This window comes from Antechinus flavipes, chromosome 2 (assembly GCF_016432865.1).
Source record: "Antechinus flavipes isolate AdamAnt ecotype Samford, QLD, Australia chromosome 2, AdamAnt_v2, whole genome shotgun sequence".
NCBI lineage: Eukaryota > Metazoa > Chordata > Mammalia > Dasyuromorphia > Dasyuridae > Antechinus > Antechinus flavipes.
In genome coordinates, this window is record NC_067399.1 from 145494739 (window position 1) to 145510436 (window position 15698).

The 15698-nt window shown below is 36.3% G+C and overlaps 1 protein-coding gene across 2 annotated transcripts in view; it reads right to left on the reverse strand.

Annotated features, from left to right (window-relative positions):
* Positions 1 to 928: 928 nt before the first annotated feature.
* The window catches only part of HMBOX1 (homeobox containing 1), a 250258-nt gene continuing 235488 nt past the window's right edge, over positions 929 to 15698 (reverse strand). The window contains exons 7-11 of one of the 2 annotated variants that reach the window (XM_051975742.1): positions 8126 to 8208; positions 6282 to 6377; positions 5287 to 5381; positions 4981 to 5052; positions 929 to 3203 (exon numbers count right to left, since the gene is read on the reverse strand). In XM_051975742.1, the coding sequence (XP_051831702.1) occupies positions 3066 to 3203; positions 4981 to 5052; positions 5287 to 5381; positions 6282 to 6377; positions 8126 to 8208 (484 nt within the window). In that variant the 3' untranslated portion in view covers positions 929 to 3065. The remainder of the gene's footprint in view (positions 3204 to 4980; positions 5053 to 5286; positions 5382 to 6281; positions 6378 to 8125; positions 8209 to 15698) is intronic. The other variant, XM_051975741.1, reaches the window with a different exon arrangement.

Here is a 15698-nt window from a genome sequence, read left to right on the forward strand (position 1 = left end):
AATTTATGGCAAACAGAGAATCTGGATTAAGGATGAATTTAGATACAAAGGAAATCTCTAGTTCAGGTGGAAATGTGATAGCTAAGAAAGGCTGGCATTGTTAATTTGTTTCAGTGTTTCTTTAGTTAACATCCTCTTCCTTTTTTTCAGTAAGGAGGAGAGGCAGCATGATGTGGTGAGAAGAATATTAGTTCTAGAGTCTGGAGGACAGGCTTCAAGTCCTGGCTCTACTTAATGCCTGCCTGATTGTGGGTGTCACCTCTCTCTCTCTCTGGGCATCTATGTCCTCATGGATAAAATCAGAGTCAGTCTCACAAATTTCTAAGGTCCCCTTCCAGCTCCAAGGGTTTTAAGTCTGTGGTTTGAGCCTCCCCTTTTTCTTTCTGTAGCACTCCTCTTCAGGAGCACAGGATGATCTTTGTTACTTATCTATCCTAAATGGAAATTTTCCCTCGATTCCAGCATATTGCCAGAGGTAGAGAGAATTGGTGTTGCACTTCTGAGACATCCTAAACTCCCCTTTATTCTCTGAAGGATGCTTTCTTCTTCATTCTTTAAAACAATGCAACCTTTCTGATAAGCTATGGCAACCAGTGTATTTCTTTAGAAACTGCAGCTGTCTTTAACAGTTTTAGTCTGCTCCATGAAAAGAAAGAGGAAGAACAAATGATAGTACAGCCCCAACATAAAGAAGCTATCAATTATCATAATCTCCTTACAATAAATCAGAGATGTTGCTTGTCAGAGAGTGTCTTCTCTGTCCTTTTCTCTCTGACTCAAATGGAGAATAAGCATATAAAACGTTCTACTCTAAATAAAAAAGCTACAATTTGTTATATTTCTTCAGTGAAAAATAAAAAGAGGAGAGAACAAAAACTCTCCCTGAAAAAAGACTTACAAACTAGGAAGGAAAACTGGTAGTGAGATCAAATGATTTAATTCCTGAGCATAAGTCATGCTACTCAAATTTGTCTTTTCAAGTAATATAAATCAAAAGAGGGAAACAGATTTGCTTTATTTCTGTTGTCCACATCTGTGAAAAGCATATATATTTTCCCCCTGAAATAGAGCTCTTCAAAACCATGGATAGATGTGAACTGCATGTCTTCTGAAAGTGCTGACTCCTACTTACACTTAGCTAGCAAGACTGGCAGATGAAGAGATGATTTGGTTAGCGTAGATCTTATAAACTTGATGATGCTCGAGAACTCCACTCAAAAGGAAAAGGAGGAGGAGAAAATAAGGGAGTTCAGTCTCTCTAGCAATGTTTGAAGTTCAAGACATTTGTGTCAGAAGGGGGAGGGGGCAAAGAAAAAAAGAGAAGAAATGGCACCTTCATTCCCTATTGGAAATAGTTCTGTGAAGAACAAAAGATCTAGAAGCCCTGCTTAACAGCTAGCCTCTTATTCTCCATTAAACAAGGTTTCATTGTATATGGAAAGAAAAGGTGGAATGAGGCAGAAAATGTACAGCACTTGTGCCTACTTCAGGCACATCCTCTGCTGCTTCCTCTTACCGGCTATGACACGATGTCATTTAATCAGGACGCCAGGAGATCATTTTCAGACAATGCCAGCAGATGTAATTTTCTTCGATGCATGGATAGTTCATCATTTTACTATTAGATGACAAGGTGATTGCAGGGTGACTCGATAATGCAAGTTCACTGTTTGGTATTTTGAATTCTCAAAATGAAAAAAGGATTTATCAAATATAAATATCTTTAAAAAGTAACAAAAGTGCTACATATGTGATCAAGGAAAAAAATTCCATTAGTTACTGCTGCTTAAAGTAGATTAAACTTTACAAATATTACCACATCCATTATCAATATGGCTTCCAATTATTAATTAAATTGCCTGTGGCAGTATAACTTTCTCATACCTTTACAAGGACAGAGTAAAGAAGAACACCAAAGCAGTCACATCCCATTATATCTCCTACAATGTAAGTGGCAAATGATCCCCTGCCTTTTTCCTACTCATATTTAAGTGAGTATTTGCATTTATGAGACCCCATATAATTGCTGTAGCAAAGTCTTCTATCAAATCATACTTTGTAGATTGCAGGAAAGAATTACAAAGACAAAGTTATAAGCCCATTCACTCGTGACCTTAATCCATTCCTTGAGAGCGTCTGTTTTTTAAATTTTTTTTTCTTTTTGGTGGCAAGGGAAGGGTAATGCAACTTTGATGGTGAATCCTGGATCTTTTCCGGTCAGGCACTAGTAGCTGTGCCCATAATGTATAGTGGTTCTAAGAAGTAAACTTAGCCTCCATTAGATATTCAGCTCATTTCCCCCAATGCTCTCAGGCTGGGCTTTTAACATGGTCCCAAAGGCAGAAGGCAGTATTTTATCCACTAAGTCACACAGCTTGTGATAGGAGAAGATGTCTGTGTTGGGCATGTTAACATCAACCAAAATCTGCGAATATGTTTTCCCATTGACATTCTTAGCACAGCACCCAGAGAAGTATAATCTAGCCACAGTGTGACTATAATGAGGCACGGCTTATTGCAGCTGGAAATCCATTATTCTCACACGGAGGTGGGGATTGTAGTGTTCTTTTTACTCTTTGCGGATACTCCCAAATGGTGTCTGTCAATCCTGTGCCACACTACCTCAGCTTGCATCCTTTCAGTCTTAGAGAAGGAAAGAAGGGTAGATAGACTAGTGTGACATGATATCTAAGGTTATCCGAGATTTTACATGTAGTCTAATATTTGAAAATCAAGGCCTATCTAAAATACCTGGAAGCACTTTCTTGGAATGCTAAGACAGAACAGAGCAGCAAGATTTTCGAGCCACAGGGGCTGGGAGAGGGAAGTTTGGTTGGTTGATTGATTGATTATTAGTTACTGGGAATTAATACTGAGAGAGTATATGCAAAGGCTGAGGGCACCATGCCATCTTCACAGAACAAGACCCTAACAGCTAACTGACATACAAGAAACTGCAAAGTTATACTGTAAGAACACATATTAAGGACCGAGGAAAGTCTGCTAAGGTGCTACGTCTAAAACTAAGTTAACTTCTTGAGTTCGACCCTCCCTCTTTCAGTCAGTCAGTCATCATCCAGGGCCTCTGTCTTGATCTCACTGGCTCCTTGCCGGGCCAGGGCCAATATGGTATGGTTGACTGCTGCCATTTCCACAGCTAGCGAGATGGGATCTTGATGGTCACTATGGCTAGTGCTGTCATCCTGTAGAGATGGGATGAGAAGGAGAACAAGGTTAATGTCCTGGTACACGGCAGCTCACGAAGGGACATGCAAGAAAGCACAAGCAGAAGATGGACATTCGGGGTCAGAAATGAAGACATGGGGGAGGGAGGAGTTGGCTCATGACAGGGTGAAAATGAACTGTATCTAAGTAGACACTGAACGGATAGAGGCGAAGGAGCGCCTCAATCTGGTCTGTGAGTGGGCATGGCCTACAGGCTGCTGGAAGTTCTCTTAGTGGTCCTGAGTATAAGTGGTGAAGACTGGCATGACACCGCCAGAGGGGGCCTGTGCTTAGGAGCTGTAAGGTGTGACTTACAGGATTGCACTAAAGCACTTGAGCAAAAGAAAGCAAGAAGCCTATAGTGTTACAGGCTAAATGTCCACCAGGCCATTGATGAACATATATTTTCAAACACAAAGAGAAAATTTTATTATTGACTGTGATAGGACCCAAACCTGGAATAGGTGTATATGGAATTTTCCTCTCTTCAGTCAGTTGTCTAATAAGAATATCTGCAATCTCATTTAGAGGGGGTGTTCACTCCTTCTCAACGTGCTCAGCAATAAAGCTCTCAATGGAAATTGGCATTATGGGTTTATTGCTACAGATATTGAATGACCATTTCACCCAGAGTTTTATTCTGGAGAAGTTCATGCAAAAAAGCTTTGAATAGAGGGTCAATTTCTCAGGAAATGACATATGGGAAGTAGTCTCAAGGACATTTGTAAAGAAGATAGCCACTGGCAGATGTGGGTCTGAAAACAATGGCAGATGGGACATACTAAATACTTAGGTTTTTAGGTTAGCTTTCTTGTTCTTATAGATAAAAAAAACCAGAACAGTGTACTCAGCGCTTGATGTGGAATTTTATCTTAGACACTCATAGAGAAGGGGTTACCTAGATGTCTTTTGAGTTTGTAACTGTTTACTCCCTTTAGGGATCAACACTGCTGTTCATCAAAAAAAAAAATTACATGAGATAAATTTCTTAAGCATCATTTGTACTACAAAATGGTTGTGCTCAAGCTGAGAGGTAGAAGCTGTGAAATAGATCACAGTAAATTGATGTAGGGAAAACAGTTTCAAGCACAGATTAGAACATGGACTTAGGAGTCTTTCTTCCCCAGCCATTTTATGAACTATAGTCAAGAACTCTGTAGGTATTAACTAAACAAGAATCAGTCCTGTTGCTTCTAGTAGAAGCCATAATAATTAAGAATCTAGCTATTTAATAATGGAATAGATTTTCAGTGACCCAAAAGTTTACTGGGGCCAATTTGGAATATGTGAGAGAAGCTATTCTATTAAAATCTGGAATGGTATATTACATATATGAATATGTGGATACCAAGATGAAACTCTATTTATATTTCCAAGAAATTGAGCAACACATGTCAAGGATTTTCCCACATTAATAGCTAATGGATTTATCCGATCCAGTGACTACTATTAATACATTTCCTTCAATCAGTAAAGAAAAAAATAAAGGTGAAATGGAAAATCATGCAGGTAGAAAGCATATGTACGCCCAACATGCCAGAGAGACTCTGGAAGAACCACTCATTTTTGCATGAGGGTTACCACTGCAATGGTGCCACAGTGGGTGGGCCTTTGATTTGTACTCTACATTGGTACATGTTTAGGCATGAATTACTGCTGCCCGGTTGCTCCTAATATTTTTCAAACATTGGGTGTGTGCATGTGGTGAATGGTGCAACTTGCTTGTTTGGATCAGATCCTCCTCTCTTCTTCTACCTTCTCTGCTTCTCTGCCTCCCTCAGAACTTCGTCCCTCCTCCTCCTCCCCATTGCGTACTTGCCAAGTGTCCTGTTGTATGACAATAAATCCATGTGGGTGAATATTGATTTCTCACAAATTAAACAGGACAACTGAATCTCACCACTTTCCTTTTCAAATTACATGAAAATCTGACTAAACACATGGTGGGGATTGGGGGAGGGAGAGGCAGCAGGAGAATAACCCCTCCCTCCCTCCCTGTACAAAATGGGCTCACAGAATTGAGCCCATTTTGCAATCAATGACCTCTGCTCAGATGCTCACCTGCTCTGAGTAGTCATTTCCATCTACATCATCACTGTTGGAATGGCCTCCTGGACTCTGTACATCTATCCCATGACTCTCCAGGATTGCTGCTTCTTCGAAAAAAGCAAATGGATCCCTAAATTATCTGATACGTTATTTTAATTGTTTTAGATACAAAATTACTTCTATGGCTGAGAATATTGCAATGTTCATCTTTAAATCACTTACTTTTAAAATTATTAAACAATAAAAGAGGTATCTAGGTAGCTAGATTGTTCATTCACTCATTCAAGATAAGAATGAAAAAATAATGTTTTTTATTCAGCAAACTCCTGCTAGTCAGCATATTACAAGGAAAAAGTTGAATGCTACTTAACAGACACTTGCTATTTATTACTACTTATCCCATTTCTGGTTCTAAAAAGCTTCCATAGAGGACAATGATAGCTAATTAATAATGGAATGGATTTTCAGTGACTCAAAAGTTTACTCTTCAAACCTGGCCACTTCAGATTCCTTAATGCTCTACTAGGTTTGGTTGTGTACCATGAGACAAATTCTTCACAGTGCCTGAGTCATTCTCTAATGGTACTGTAAACAATTAAGTTTTAAGTATGCACCATAACTCTTTCAAAATAGTAGAAACAATATTTGATGGCAGTAATATCTTATTTTGGAATTTAAATTGTGAAATGTTACTAACTACAAAATAAACAGTGATAAAAATGTCATTGCTTGCCCATTAAGAAATAAGATAAAGGAAAACATAATATAAACCTGTCTAAGAGGTTAGAGGTATTCGTTTTGAGGTATTCATAAAATCACAGGATTTATAGCAGGAAAGAACCTTAGAGATCATGTAATCCAGCAACTTCACTTTAAAGAAACTGCAACACAGAATAGTAGAATAACCAGCTAGTTATGCAACAGAACTGGTTGTTTCCAACTGGAGTCTTACTGAGTTTGCAACTATTGAGGAGGAGGAGGAAACGGCAGCCTCTCTGATACATTACCGATATTGGCTCTTCTCTTGATCTCCTTCCTTCTGTTGGCAAACCAATTGTAGACTTTTAGGGAAGTAACTCGTTCCAGGTCAGACAGTTTTTTGCCTGTGAATGCATTTAGTACAATAGAGATGACACACCTCTGTAGGTGATACTGGGATTCAGGTTAGTTTTTACCCCTATATCTAGCATGGAGTAGGCACTTGATAAAATGATTTTGGAATGAAATATAAACATTGTTCAAGAATATGCTTCATACAGTTCAGGAGTACATATAAAATACACATTTCTCTAGAAAGTATTTACATAAGGGGTCAAGTACTTTTTAAGCTTTATGATAGACATATAACCTATACCTGACTACTTTGCTATCTTGGGGAGTGGGGAGATAAGGAAGAGAGGGAGAACAAATTGGAACTCAAACTCTTACAAAAACGAATGTTGAAAATGATTTTTACGTGTAATTGAAAAAACAAAATACTATTAAAAAATAAAGTGAGGGATACCCACATCCATTCAGTATCATTAAGAAAGGAGGTCTTTTATACTAAGTGAATTTTTCAAATACTGGAGAAAATCCTTTCAAGTTCCCAACTTTTGATATTACAACCATTTTGGTAATTTCATTAAAGTATATTGTATACTTTATATACTTCACTGGCTTCTCAAGTCAAGAAAATAAAAATAATGTAAACTTTTCTTGGTAATGCAGGGTCAATTATAATCCTGAACATTCATTTTTATAAGGTAATACAACACATTATAAGGAAATGTGCTTTTCAGTTTAGTTAGTTTCTTTCTTCTTTCTTCTTTTTCCTATTTTCAGATGTCAAATTATGTCTGTTTCTAAAACCTACCTACTTATTTTCTAGCTTGCATTTTCTAATTTGCCATGAGGTAAGTAGGTTAAAATTCTGGTCTAAGGAAAAAAACCCTAATGAAGTAAAACAAACAAACAAACAAAAAAAACTATGAAAGAAAGTAAGTAGAACTAGTGTTGGAGATTTGGGAACACAGTTTTAGTACTCATAGGTCTTTTTTGCTTAGTTTTGTTTTCTGGTATATTCCAAATGTCTAAAGTTGTCTGAAGTCTGAATTCCAGGAATGTTGAGTATTCCTATTTTTCCTCCAATTTGTCAATATTTTCAGGTTAGCATTTGTAAGTCAACAAACCACAGGCTTGCTGAGCTCAGCAGAGATCAGTTCCACCCAAGCCAAAGTAGGCATGTGCTGAGATTGATATCTTACTCTCCAATTCAATAGTATGAAAGAGCCTTCAGTGAGACAAGTAGGTAAAAGTAGGTGATGAACCTCAGAAAAGGAGAAAGAACATAATGAAGGGAGAAGGGATAATGAATTGCACATAAATAGCATGTTTATTTGAGTAAGAATAAGGAACGTAGTGCCTACAATGGAATTTCACTAAAAGAATCCTCAACTTAAAAAATAGTTATTACAAGATAGGAACTTGATGGATACTATGCTGGTTGGATATAGGCTCTTTACCCTTTACCAAAATGAAAAAGCAAAATTAGTGAATTCATTAAATGTCCATGATTATTTTAAATTTATACAGAATTGTAGCTCATGCAATATTCCTAAAAGGGAATTTTATAAAATCTTTAGGAAAAACAAATATTTTCTATTTCCCAAATGTTGTTTCCATCAACTTAACAGGAATTTTTGGTATTGAAAGCCTGTAAGTCCAAGTGATGATCCTAAAAATGTGCCTTGAAGAAATTAAGACAAAGGGTTGGGAGTGCTATCTTAACAGGGATTTGGGGGGGGGGGGGGCGGGTAAAAGTTTAGTGGAGGATAACTTTAGTGGCCCTAATCAAAGGTTACAGCCTCACCTGGCTTCTGTATGACAGCATTGCAGGCATTGGCAATTTCTTCTCTCTTTGCCTCATCAGGATACTGATTTTCATTGAAGTAACTGCAGAAGTAAACAACAAATAAGAATGCAAAGTTAAAAAAAAATTTAAAACACCAAAAAGTCCTTATCAAAGTACTGAGGTATCTTCCCAAGTTGTAGTACTCGACTGGTTCTCCCCATTGTAGGTACTTGTATCAGGAGAAATCCAGAAACCTGTTCAATTCTTCTTAGACTGATTTTTGCCCATGTTCTTCCATATGAAGGAAAATATTGTAAAGCAGCTGCTTTTAGTTACCCAGTCAGTATTACTTTTCATTAGAAAGGAATGATGATAATGAGTGGTATTTGTTTCTTTGTGTATGTTGCGAGACACAAATAAAAGCTGTTATGTAATATGTGCTATGCTGTGTTACATATTAATATGAATTATACATTATATATTAAAGTAGTACTGAGGTAAGCAGTCTAAAGTATCAGTAACAGTTCTTTTTAGCCTTTTTGAAAATCTGAAAATTTCTTTTTGAAAAGAAATTAGCATCACCCAGTCAGAATGGTCTAAACAAGGAAGCTCTATGTGAATGTGTTGTGTCTAACTCTTTTTAGTTTTTTTTTTTTTTAGTTGTGTCTAACTCATGACTTCATTTGGGTTTGGTATTTCTTTTTCTTTTTGGCAAAGATACTGGAGTGGTTTGCCATTTCCTTCTTTAGATCACTTTACAGATGAGGAAACTAAGGCAAACAGATTTTAAATGACTTGTCCAGAGGTGAATGTACTATTTATTAAACATCTAAAATGAGACAAAGGAATATTTGTATTTTTGGGGGGTCCCCCAACATATAAGATCAAACCAAGACCATTTGCCCAAAGCCACAATAATAAACCACTAATTCATGAAGATCTTTTTGGGAAATTGAACATAAATCTCAAACTAGAGTCAAGGAGATGGAGAGATCCCAAGGAAAAGACTCCTCTTCATTACTACTAAAGCCATGATGCATTCCCCCTCCTCCCCTTTTTAAGGTATAAGAATACATATCATTTATTTATTTATTTATTTAAAAAAGTACATTATTTTTCCCAATACATGTAAAATAGTTTTTGAATTCATTTTTGTAAGACTTTATGTTACAAATTTTTCTTCCTCCCTGCCTTACTCCCCCCTTTCCCAAGACATCAAGTAATCTGATAAAGGTTAAATATGTACAATTCTTTTAAACATATTTCCATATTTGTCATATTGTGCAAGAAAAATCAGACCAAGAGAGGAAAAAACATGAGAAAGAGAGCAAACAAAAAAAGGTGAAAATACCAGAGGCAATTCTTTTTGAGGATGATGTTGACATACAGAATTAACCATATTTTCAAACATCAAGAACCTCAGGAAGAACTACTCATAATGATGACCTGTACAACCCCTGCACAAATATTCTGTACAATGATAAGGTAGCATGACATTACAAAAAATTGTGGATGGGAGAAGGAACTAAATGGAAGGTGTCAGGGCTCCTTGATCATGCACGACTCAGGGGCAAATAAAAACCTAAAAATTTTAGAATTCACTAATTATGAGTTTGTGATCAAAGTGTCCATATAAACTTGAATATAAACTAACTCTGAATACACATGAGATGAGATGTGGTCATAAGAGGGAAAACAAACAGTACACAATGAAGAAAAACATCTTATAGCAATATATAATATATAACAATTTACAATATATTCAGGTTTTATCTGTGACAGATCTTGTAAAGGAAGTGAGACCTCACTTCAGCCCAATGTACTTGGTTTACCAGTGTACTTCCCTCCCTCTAAATGTTCTGGTTCTTGTTTCATTACACAGGGAACTGGGGTCAATGTGAGCAGTTTTTTCAAATCAAAGGATTAAGAAATTATGTATTCTTTCAACACACCTGGAGAATTTAACAATCCGACAGACTGTGTAAGCAAGCAGAATAGCCTGCTTCTACCTCTGCATCTTCTGCACTTTTTCCCCTTTCTAAGATTGGAAGGTCCTCAGAAGGACCTCTAATTTAAAAACTTTACAAAAGCCTCTGAAATACAATCCTGAAACAATTGAGTTCCAATTCATCTTCTCTATGGTGGTCTAATTTATGTCTTAAAACACAGGTCTGACCATTTCATTCCTCCAGCTAAGAAGCTTCAGTGGCTCCCTATTGTCTTTATATAGAATACATGCTCTTCTGTTGGGCATTTAAAGGCCTTCCCAACCTGGATTGGGCTTTTGTTTTTAGGATGATCACATATTACTCCTCTATAGACTGTCTGTACTCTAGACAATCTGGTCAGTGGAACATTTACTTTCTATAACATGGCACCTTCCATCTCTCTGCCCCACTTTTCTGCTTCACAGGACCTCTAGCTCCATTCAGAGTTCAGCCAGAGAGCCACACCCTATGGAAGGCCTTTCCTAATTCCCTAATTCTTATTCACTCCACCTCCACCTGCCATAATCACTTTGCATTTATTTTGTATAAATCTCATATTTACTTCTCTATGTATTGTTTATTCCTTTAAGGATCATGGCAATTTCAGTTACATATTTTCATCACTGTGACTAATGCCAGGCACATTGTTGGTGCTAAATAAACATTTATTGATAGATTAATTGAACCTGAAGAATGCAGCTAGAACAAAGAAAACAATAGAGAAAAGAAAATATTAAGTGTGTTGAGATTCAGTGAAGAGATCGCTTTATTTGTAATAGAAGGTTCATATAAAACTCTCTTTGCTTTTAATGTGTCATAGACCTTTTTGGCAATCAAGAGAAACCTATGGACTGCCTTTCAAAATTACATTCTTAAGTAAATGAAATAAAATATTTAGGATAACAAAGGAATCTAACATACAGTTATCAACATTATAAAAAAAAAAACCACGGAATTTTATATACTTCAGGTTAAAAATCCCTAACATAAAGGAAGAACTGAGGAGGAGATATGGATAGAAAGGCAAAATTAGATTGTGGAAAAGTCTTGTTAACTGGGCTAAAGTGTTTAGACTTCATCTAATAGGAAATGGGGAAGTGAGGTTTGTATTCACAGGAAGGACACAAACAAGGTGGTATTTTAGGAACATTACATTGGCAGATCTGTGTAGGTCAGATTAATGTAGAGGGAGGCTGAAGAGATGTTATGAAACTACAGTGTTAAACACCCTATTATGGCATCCATTTGTGACCTATGGTAATAATTTAATATGAAATACCAAAGGGGTTATTTAAGAGGCCATATGATTAATCTAATTTTGTTTCTGAATGTATTAAAAACAATTCAAGATAGTCAAAGGAAAATTAGAACCTTGCTATCTGCTTTATATCCTCAGATTATTCCTCAGAGGTTAAATTGTTTATATCTGACAATTAAAGAAACTGAGGCAAAGCTTTGTCCTTTCCAATATTTCAGAGGGAACTGGTTTCTGAAATGAAACTCCAGGCATCAGAACATACATCTGTTCAATATAAGGAAGTTTATGACTCTAGACATTTTCTAAGACAGAGGAAAGGGGAAAAACATAAATAGAAATCTACAGGTAGCAATAAAAAAAGTGATAAAATAAATCCAAGGGGCACTACACTTTTGTAGATAAAGGGCAGTTGTCAGTGGAATGATCAGTGAGCAAGCACCTTAAACAGGGAGAATCCAAACGATCTCTTTACCAGAAAATGACAGCAAAGAATTAAAATGAAAAGTGGCAAAATAATTTACATGAGATGAGAATCTGTAAGTTGGAAATGAATGGATATGTCCTTGAAGCACTTTCATTTCAATAACACTCAAGTCTATAAAAATTGCAGATAGCAAATTCCTCCTTTTGTGCCTAGATTAGTATACAGAAATAGCAGGGGCTACATTTGTAAGCATGAGGTGATACCACATCAATGTATATTTCCAAAGTCTTTCTTTTCCTCATATGATTTTTTCTCCTGAAATAATTGCTGACTAGTTCCTAATCAATATTTATCAGAATTAAGCCCTCTGAATTTCTAGACACTACCCACAGCCTTGAATTCCATTGTATATAGCCATACAAAAGAGCAAAGTTAATAGAGAGCCAACAATTATATGCTGAGTTGATAGTCAATTTAAGGACAGGTTTACTTTCAGAAGACTGGTTCCTGCACAAAAACAGGGACACTGACACTAAAGGATGTTAATTTGGTTTCCTAATGTCATACCACTTTTTTAGTGGAAAAAGCCACCTTATCTCTCTGAATGATAAACTATATGACCATATTTCCTTATGTTCAATCAGCTAAATTCAGAAAGGTTTATGTCTGGGTTGGTTAAAGACTGATAAAAAATTTGGACACAGCAAATGTGGTATAACAGAATCACAGGTCCTTAAACAGTGAAACTAGCAACTGTGCAAGGTTTGAAAAGGTGAAGAAAATGCCTACTATAGCTCTAGAAGGAAATGAGCCAGGAAGCATACAAAAGAAGGATAAGCATTATTAGGCAGTGACATAAGACCATACTTAGAAACCTATGTACCAAACACTTGGGAAATACAAAACTTAGCTATGACATAGTCCCTGGCCTGAAGGAGCTTACAGTCTGATAGAAAAAGACAATAATAGAAAGATCACTGTAACCTACAGGATTTCAGGAAAATTTCATAAGTGCTTTGATAGGATAAAGGAAAAAGATAAGTTACCAAAGACAGAGGATCAAGGAAGTCTTCCTAAGGGAGATCACATTTGTACTGATGTTTAAAACACAGGAAGTAATTCAGACAAAGATAGAATGAGGAAATTTCAGACACTGACATCTATATCCAAGTAATAACACTGAAGATAGAAACTTTATGATTTACAGCTCAGAGGAGGAAAAGTTCACAGCATGTCCAAGGGACAAAGTCAAGTTTGGCTGGAGTGTATAGACTGAGGAGATATATAATGTAAGATAAAAATCTAGGGTAGTAGGATGTGTGTGGAACTGTAGGATAATGTGTGTGGAATACACTTTGAAAGCTGTAAAGTGCTCTGCAAACCTGAGCTATTATTAACATTACTAAATGTTGGGGTTGGAAATGGCTCAGATAAAGTCACCTCAATTTTTTTGGTAAAAATAGAAAATAAGGGAGAGCTTCATATGACAGGCAATGGAGTCTGAACTTTAGTTGGGAAGGATTGGGGAACCACAATTTATGTTTGAGGTATTGAGAATGATGTGGAAAAGAAAAATTATTCCAGGTCAAGGTGAAGTTAAAAATAAAAAGAACCAGAACTTTTTTTTTTTTTTTCAGGCAGAGATTTGGCTTCTCTCCTTTGGCATGACTGTATGCATACATCGTCCCTCCCTCATACCTACACCCTGTTATACCTGTTATAAATATTCATGGATTGAGCAAAAAAAAAAAAAAATCCTTGCATGGGACACATCAAAATCCAAGGTCTTCGTCACTCTATGAGAAGACAGATGGGCAGGGCAGCCTTGTTTCATCATAAGTGAAAGTGAAATTTAACAGCATGAATTTTTAGTGTGCTGTAATTTAAAGATGCTGTATTTGGAGAGAGATGATAGGGTACAAGGCCCCATTTTGCCATTGTGTACCACTGGGCAAGTCACTTATTCATTTCTTCAACTGTAAAATGAAGGAACGGGATTTGAACATTTCTAAGGTTCCTTGTCTGGCTCTAAACTTCTGATCCTAAATCAGCATAATTCTTCATTTTCCTTTAGTCATATTTTGTACTCCAGGAACAGAAGCATACATGTTAATAACCCAAGTTTGGGAATTTGTATCTTGGGGGCTGTGATATATTTATTTTCCTCTGCATAGGAAGTTCTTATTAAGAAATTTTTCCTAGTGATGTTAATCTGAAATTTATATACTTGGAGAGTAGAGGGGTTTCCTCAGTGCCATATAACTCATAAGTTAGACATGGGACTTGAAGCCAGATCTTCTTGATTTCAAAGAGAGTTTTCTCCATGTACTCTCTACCCTAAGTGAAAGGTACATAGGAGCTACCTGATAAGGGTTGGTTGAACTGAATTTCACCATGCCTGAGATTATACTTCTGTTCCCCACACTTTATACTTTTCCTAAAATTTTACAAATGGAATTATTATCTTATGGATAGTTATCAAAAGAAGTTCAAAGATAGGCAGGCTGTCTCAGGCCAGGCTTGGGGATGGCTGTAAGGCTCAAATGAAATCATGCACAGAAAGCCCTTTATAAACCAAAAACTCCAGTTAGCATCAATTGTTACTGTTAGTTCATTTTTTAAATCTTTTTTTTTTTTCTGATGGGTTTCATACAGAAACTAAAGACATGACTCCAAGTTGTTATTATTCTTTAATACTTAAATGTTTTGTGGACTTGAGCAGGTAAATAAAATGATGGGAATCTATCATCCAGGAACTCATTGAATGAATGGTTCCAGCAACCTGGATGATACATACCTTGTTATGTTCCCGTGTAGTTTTAACTTCTTCTTTTTGGTTTTTATATTTTTGAACCTATCATTCTGTGTTGGTTAGAGATTAGCACACAACTGAAAAGGGTCAGTGGTCTGACTAGAATCCAGGTTCTCCTAGCTCCTGGGGCTAGTTCTCCATCCACCATATACAACCCATCCCTATCTTTTGACAAGTTTGTAAAAGTGATATTTTTAAAAAATATTATCCTTACATTTTTTGAATGAATAAATACCATGTTTGGGTGCTTGTGGCAAACAATTTTGTCTGCAATGATGTACAATTTCCCATATTCTTAAGATAATTTTGAGGTTTGCATCTGTAGAACAGGGATTGTCATCTGCAAATTTATAAAAGATAGCAACCTGATATAGAACTCAAACCACCTAATCATGCTTTTTTATGTATCTGGTAGATGCTAAATTTTTGCAAGCTGCAGCAATATGTTGCATAGTTTCCACCACTTTATGGCATAATCTGTATCAAGTCAATAAGTCTGTGCCCTTTAAGTATAACTTTTCTGTCATTTCTGGTGACAGTGACCTGATCCTATGAATAGCTACCATAAACACTCCCATTTCTATAAACAGATAATGCCTGCCTTGGTCATTTGGTCAATGCTTTGCTGACACATTGTTGTTCAAGTAAATGTGGATGTTGCCCATGAAGTACCTGACAGCACTTGTGGATCTTAAGTCACTTCATAGACTCCACTGAGAGAGAAAGGACTTTTCAGTTAAATTCAACAAATACAACAATAAATACTTGTTTTGTCAGTCTTTATGATTGCTTTGTGAAGCAAGGCCTTTTTATTCCAAAAGCAATTCTGTAAGCTTATAACCTGCATATCATATACTCTGAAAACACCCAGCAATCCTCTTTTTCCTTTTTTAATAGAAAATATACCAGTATGCAATTTACTTGGGAAAAGCAATGATTTTAAAGTTTCATTTTGTGAATGCTTCTCTTAACTGATCTTGACAAGATGAAACTAGATTAAAAGCTAGTTTGCTCACCCTTACATTCTCTTTGAGGTGAGTTTTGGATTTCATGCCATAAATAAATGTTTATATTTTTAATTTAGGAATGGATATTGCCCTAGAAAACAT